Source organism: Malaya genurostris, chromosome 3, assembly GCF_030247185.1.
Source record: "Malaya genurostris strain Urasoe2022 chromosome 3, Malgen_1.1, whole genome shotgun sequence".
Lineage (NCBI taxonomy): Eukaryota > Metazoa > Arthropoda > Insecta > Diptera > Culicidae > Malaya > Malaya genurostris.
Genome location: NC_080572.1, coordinates 52,260,573 through 52,267,094, shown reverse-complemented (window position 1 = coordinate 52,267,094; position 6,522 = coordinate 52,260,573). Strand labels below are relative to the sequence as shown.

Sequence of the window (6,522 nt, the reverse complement as noted above, 5' to 3'; positions counted from 1 at the left end):
CATTACATGGCTGCTGTAGTTTTGTGTGGTTTTAAAAGCAAGTAGTTTAGATTGCCTCGCGATCAGTATGTCGTGAATAATGTAGTGAAAATGTTGTCTCAAGTAACACCAGTAGCACTCGTGTTTGTGCTGTTCACAGTTTTTACCAGTGGTATTGAGCAGGAAGCTGCAGGGAAACTTAGCAGAAATTCATCGTATTTTCCCGGCACTCCACGCCAGGGTCGCTTTCTCGGTCTACTTGGATTATTGACTGGGTTAACGCTGGGAGATTCATTGGATGACAGTGAACAACCGCATTTCAGACCCCCCGGTGGGATAGTGAAAATTAATATAGGACGACCTTTGGCCGAATCCTTCTATCATTATATGTACAATCCGTACTACTATGGTAGTGTTCCGTCTATCAACATAAAAATTCCGTTAAGACCGGAATCGATTCATGAAGAATTTGGAGTAGGTGACTTTGTCGGTGTAGCCGGTGCCAGTTCATTCGGAGGACAAAGTGGACATCTAGGGCTCCATGGTTCAAACCAGTTAATCGAACCGAGGCCAATACTTTCGGACTCATCGGTGAGTGCAAAAAAGTTTATTGAAAGCTTAATTTCCAAGTGACGAACCTTATTTCTTTATTTGGATTTACTAGAATTTTACTCTATTGTTCATTTAGGAACCTTCTGAGGCTAGTACATCAAACGGAGCACCCAAAAAACCTAAGAAAGTCCAATATATTAGGATCCCGAAATTACCTTACTCTAGAATAATTCGCAGTACTATCCGAAGCGACACAACTACAAGTGAACGAATGGCATCAGTTGCAAGTATCAATAATATTGATCAAACCAGCCCAATAACTTCTGAGCACGAGGAGGAAAGCGTACTTGAATTAGAATCATCACCACCAACAACATCAGCCATACAAACTGAAACCGAGGAATCACTAATGCTTCATGCTACAGCCATTCCAGTTATACAGGATAATTCAATCGTCGATCAAGTGACCGAGTTACCAACATTCTTGGTTCCACAGTCATATTTAGTTCATGAAGGTAGCCTTCAAGATTCGTCCATCATCAGCATAACGACCGCTGAACCGTACGATAGATTCAAACCCAGCCGTCCGGATAAGCTCCAGAATTTATGTGGCCACGCTGTCCTTAGTTCTGATGAATTTCGTCCCGTTGTTAAAATATAAATTTGTATTTTTTTCTATACTCTTAGCAATTTTGAGAGATTTCATTTCCACGTATTAAATGTTTTTGAATGCAATTTACAACAATGTTATGATTTAGATTAAAAAAAAAACAAATAAATTTCGAGTGAATAAATGCATTTTTGCTTTTCTGTTTCATTTGACTATGCGTGGCTGTAAATCATTGTACAAACCACAACGTCCCTGACGGAGTAAGTGATTTACTAAAGGTTATCCCTGTCGAGTCAAGTATCGTTATGGATTAACTCCTAAAGACCCACAACAGTAACAGAGACAGTCAGACGGATTAATAAGGCTTATCTGGTCTGTATTCAATACCTCGTCATTGGCTGTTTTGGAAAGCCTTCCGCCAGCAGACTTTACGACATCACGCCTAAACAAACAGCAACCCGCCGGAAGTACGTTCGATGGCAGAGAGATCGGAAATGAATTTCATAGTAGGCGCCCGTCATCTTTCCTTGAAAAAATATAAGTTTTAGGTTTTTTTTACTGCAACCAATTAGTTTCACAATACGATGTCCGCGTCATCTGGCCCGACATTTCATACTGACAAAATTAAACAAGACTGGTTCAGCTTGCAGCCATGCGCCGAGCAAACAAATCCCAACGAAACAGTATAGATAAGCGATCCCCGGGGAGGAAGTAGAATTTATTATCCTTTGCTTTTACTGTATTTGCATCGGAACGAATCTCTGTGGCGCTTGTTCCAGTTGAGCCGGCGAAGTGCAACTCTCGGAAACACACCAGAAAACATTTCGGTCTCGTCTTTCTGTGAGTGGAAATTGAGACACTCCAACCATTGGATCTCTGTCTAGTCATGCTTTTTATGCCTGGTAGGCGTGTTCCTGGAGCTACCGCTGCTGTTGTTGCCGGTAAGTGGCTCGTGTTGTTTGGTTAAAAGGTTAGGAGACATTTTTTATGCCGGCTGTCTGCCACCAGCTCAAAAAAAACGAAACAAGACAACCAAACAGACAACGGGTTCAAGTGGTCTTTAATATGTTTTATTGAAATCTGCTAAGGTACGGCTTTAGACACGGAGTGGGAATTGGGTCAAATCGGTTTCTCTAAGGATTGAATATTGCTTGTGGTCAAATGAAAATATGCTTCGGTTGAATTCGAAAAACAAATATGAATATGACAGTATGGAAAAGAATGAAGAAGGAAGAAGGAAGAAGGCAGATGGAAGAAGAAAGAAGGAAGAAGGAAGAAGGAAGGAGGAAGAAGGAAGAAGGAAGAAGGAAGAAGGAAGAAGGAAGAAGGAAGAAGGAAGAAGGAAGAAGGAAGAAGGAAGAAGGAAGAAGGAAGAAGGAAGAAGGAAGAAGGAAGAAGGAAGAAGGAAGAAGGAAGAAGGAAGAAGGAAGAAGGAAGAAGGAAGAAGGAAGAAGGAAGAAGGAAGAAGGAAGAAGGAAGAAGGAAGAAGGAAGAAGGAAGAAGGAAGAAGGAAGAAGGAAGAAGGAAGAAGGAAGAAGGAAGAAGGAAGAAGGAAGAAGGAAGAAGGAAGAAGGAAGAAGGAAGAAGGAAGAAGGAAGAAGGAAGAAGGAAGAAGGAAGAAGGAAGAAGGAAGAAGGAAGAAGGAAGAAGGAAGAAGGAAGAAGGAAGAAGGAAGAAGAAAGAAGGAAGAAGGAAGAAGGAAGAAGGAAGAAGGAAGAAGGAAGAAGGAAGAAGGAAGAAGGCAGAAGGAAGAAGGAAGAAGGAAGAAGGAAGAAGGAAGAAGGAAGAAGGAAGAAGGAAGAAGGAAGAAGGAAGAAGGAAGAAGGAAGAAGGAAGAAGGAAGAAGGAAGAAGGAAGAAGGAAGAAGGAAGAAGGAAGAAGGAAGAAGGAAAAAGGAAGAAGGAAGAAGGATACAATATCTTTGCTTTGTGCAATACTCCTAGCGTAGTTTTGCTCAAATTCCCGTTGCTAAGTGTGAAACCAACCCAGTTTCGTGAAAAGTGTTTGTTTGATGAAACTACCCTCGGTCAGTTTCAGCTTTCTCAACTGAAAACGACATAATATTTTTTGTATATGAGATGACTACACTGATACAAATCCATTGTTGTTCCATGATTGAAAAATCATGAAAACATGTCGTCGCTTGAAATTAATGATATTATGAGCAAAATGATTTAAATCTTGAAAAATTTTATGTGAGATGAGTTATTGCGCATGAATAATTTTGCTCATAAAATCAACAGCAATAGACATGATCTCGTAAGAAGATATGATTAATGATTTTCATGATTTCCTAATCATGATATTGGTAATTGATACGTATCCCTCTACTGAAGCTTAGATGAATGGGAATACCGTTACCCTGTTTGTTCAATGTGATTGGCTTTTGATGTTTTCACTCGAGTTTGAAGAACAAATTTTAACCTCTAGGTAAACAGACTGCAACATTCCTGCCTCTACCAGCTGGTGATTGTCAATTTACAAAATCAAGTGTATCGATTCGATAAAAGTCAAACAGAGACGGTAAATCCGAAAAGGACGAACGAGACATCGCGACAAGTGGCGCTGTTGGTTTTGTCTGGACGGACGCCAAACTTTGGTTGTTGAGTGTTTCTGCATTTCACAGTGGGTAGGATATTTAAGGATGACTTCCAGTAACGGCAGTAGTCAGTAACCATTCTAGCCTGAAAAGAGCAACAGCAGAGCCGATAGATATCGATTGTCGAGGAAAAAGTAGAACCTATGTGATCTAAGAAAATTTATTATTCAAGTGAGAGATAGTAAGAAAAAATGTACGCAAAAGTTATTGTATTTACTCTTGCTGTGAACTATGTAACAGCATATGCGCTGAACAAAGAGTTTGCCCAAAATGAAGATAATAGTGAATATTTCCGCATTCTATCGGATTATCAACGACGACTTCAAAGTGAAGGCATCTATTCTTCGCACTTTCAAGGTAGATTTAAATGTCTAATCAGTATTTCCAACTTACGTTCAGTGAAATGAATATTCAAAATAACAAAAATTTTATATTTATCTAATTATAGATTTTCTACCGTCAAGCTTCGATGAACTGTCAGTACTCCAGCTGATTCCGGTCACAATCAAACAGCTACGCCATGCTCAACTATCAAAAGAAGAGTGTCATGCGCTCCGTAAAATTTTCGGCAACCTTTGGGATATTATCTTAGAAGAGTCTAGACGTAAAAACTCGGATGTGCAAAACCCAGTTCTTTCAATTCTTCTGAACTCTCGTGAAATTCGACACAACAGTCGGGAAATCTATAAACAGCTAAACAGTGACGTTAGTGGGAATTCAGTTCAGAAAGTGTTCACAACCGGAAACGCCAAACCAATCCACTTATCGGATGACACCGCGGTGAAACCGTCTCAACGACTACTTCGCATGGTTGCTGCCATCGTTCAAAAAGTCTACAACGAAAGGTCTCACCAAACATTTTCCCCGAACACTAAACCCGGCCAATCGAAATCCGTAACACTGGAAAATGCAAAAGTGACAATTAAAGTTCCTCGAATAAAACGATCCCCATTTGCGGTCATTTCAACAAACAACGAATTGGATTCGACTGTGCAGCCACAAGCCAACCAAGCAGGTGGCACAAAAGGAGATCAACCAGACATCCACAATGACGGTAGTATTCATAGCAGCAATAGTATGGAAGATGATGACGACTACTACGAAGATGATTATTACCCGGAACATGTAAAAGATATGCGGGAGAATGTGGTAACTGACGACACCGCCAACGAAATTAATAAACAGAAGCAGGATAAAAGTGAGTTAATATCTTCGCAAGATTACGCCTACGATGAAAGTGAAGATGAAGATGATTATTTCTGGGACATCTTCAAACCCCGTTTCAGTCCAGGACAGTTTGAGAATCCATCTTTTAATGAACTGATCATGCTGGCGGCACGGCATCGGGCAAATAAACAGCTCTTGTTAGGAAAGAAATCCAAAAACTATAAAACGATTGCTAGTGATGAATTCGAAGATGATTATTGAATCTATCATGTTCAAGATTGTTCAAAAATACTTTGTGGAAGTCATATCGTACACGGGTGTTAACCCGACTGTGAATATTATATATTAGTCAGTGTAAATATTTATTGAGTCTTAGGTTATTGATTGCTTGTTGAGCTGTAGTAGTATATAAGCAAATGCTAGAAATAAAACAAAATTTTCTTGAATACCATGTTTTAAAAAGTCTATCTAAAATCCAAACTACTAATGCAAGAAGTAGGCGCGTACCTAGAAAAAAATTTCGGAGGGTATTTTCATAGTATATGGGAGACCGAGGCTAAATCGAACACTTTTTAGAAATTGAAAAAAACATCCATTAAAACTGAGTTTCTACCCATGCCATCTCTACCGCATCATCTCCAGGCGCGTTTACTAATACCGCTTTCGTTTTTGTACCTACACGCGGGCGACTCTGACTCCGAGTAAAACGAACACGTGGTACGCGCCCTAAACAACTCATAAAAAAAGAAAAAAATAAACAAACTCGCATGGATGTCGTGGTGCGACCCGAGAAAATTTTCAGAGCGAAACTACGCGATTGGAGTCCGATATAGAGCGCCCCCAGGTTGCTAAAACAAACATCTCAAATGTTGTTTGAGCGCCTCTGGGTCAGCTCTCGGGCTGCTCTGATCAATAAACGAAAATGGTATAAGTCAATACATGAATCGAAATAATCGAGTTCATCCAAGTAATTACCTTTTCTCTCTGAGGCGATTCGCTACATAGGAGGAACGGTGTTGCCACCTAGAAAGGTTTGAAGTGAATGTGAACAAAATGGGCTGATATTCTGATAGTTAGCACTCATTGATTTGTTTCTTAGTTTAATTAATGCTACTGAGGTTGTTGAGAACATAAACAGAGGATTTTTTATGAGGTCAATCGTTGTTTGTTTTCAGTTTTCGAAAAGCAAAGCAAAATTCGTTTCAGGCTTCAACAATCCGTAAAGATAAACAACATATTCATATTCACTAGATTTCCGTTAGAACTGTTAGTAGAATATTGTCACAAATAGTACTGTTGTTGTACCGTTTAATTCTACTATGTCACGTCAATAAACTAAATAAACTCAAACGTCAATAAACTTATAAAACCGATACACTGAAGAAGGATGTAAATAACATTCCGAAATACGTATCTGTATTATAACGTTTGCTATACTTTTGTGAAAATAGTGACGTGACATAGTAGAATTAAAAGGTACAACAACAGTACTATTAGTGATATTCATATTGATGTTGAAATATCTCTTTTGTGATTTTGTAATGTAATAAACGAGAACACCAGATTCTGGAAGAAGTATATCGAATGTATTGTAACATTTGGCTTACAAAATGTA

General features: G+C 39.2%; 2 protein-coding genes across 2 annotated transcripts; both read left to right on the top strand.

The window, feature by feature from the left end:
• Positions 1–34: 34 nt before the first annotated feature.
• LOC131435164 (uncharacterized) lies at positions 35–2,362 on the top strand. The gene is made up of 2 exons (XM_058602774.1): positions 35–570; positions 668–2,362. Exons 1-2 carry the CDS (start codon positions 91–93, stop codon positions 1,190–1,192), a joined length of 1,005 nt encoding a protein of 334 aa, XP_058458757.1. The 5' UTR covers positions 35–90; the 3' UTR covers positions 1,193–2,362.
• A 911-nt stretch (positions 2,363–3,273) lies between these two features.
• LOC131437136 (uncharacterized) lies at positions 3,274–5,270 on the top strand. Its single transcript, XM_058606303.1, has 2 exons — positions 3,274–4,097; positions 4,189–5,270. The coding sequence occupies exons 1-2, from the start codon at positions 3,932–3,934 to the stop codon at positions 5,166–5,168; spliced, it is 1,146 nt and encodes a 381-aa protein (XP_058462286.1). The 5' UTR covers positions 3,274–3,931; the 3' UTR covers positions 5,169–5,270.
• The last annotated feature ends 1,252 nt before the right edge of the window (positions 5,271–6,522 follow it).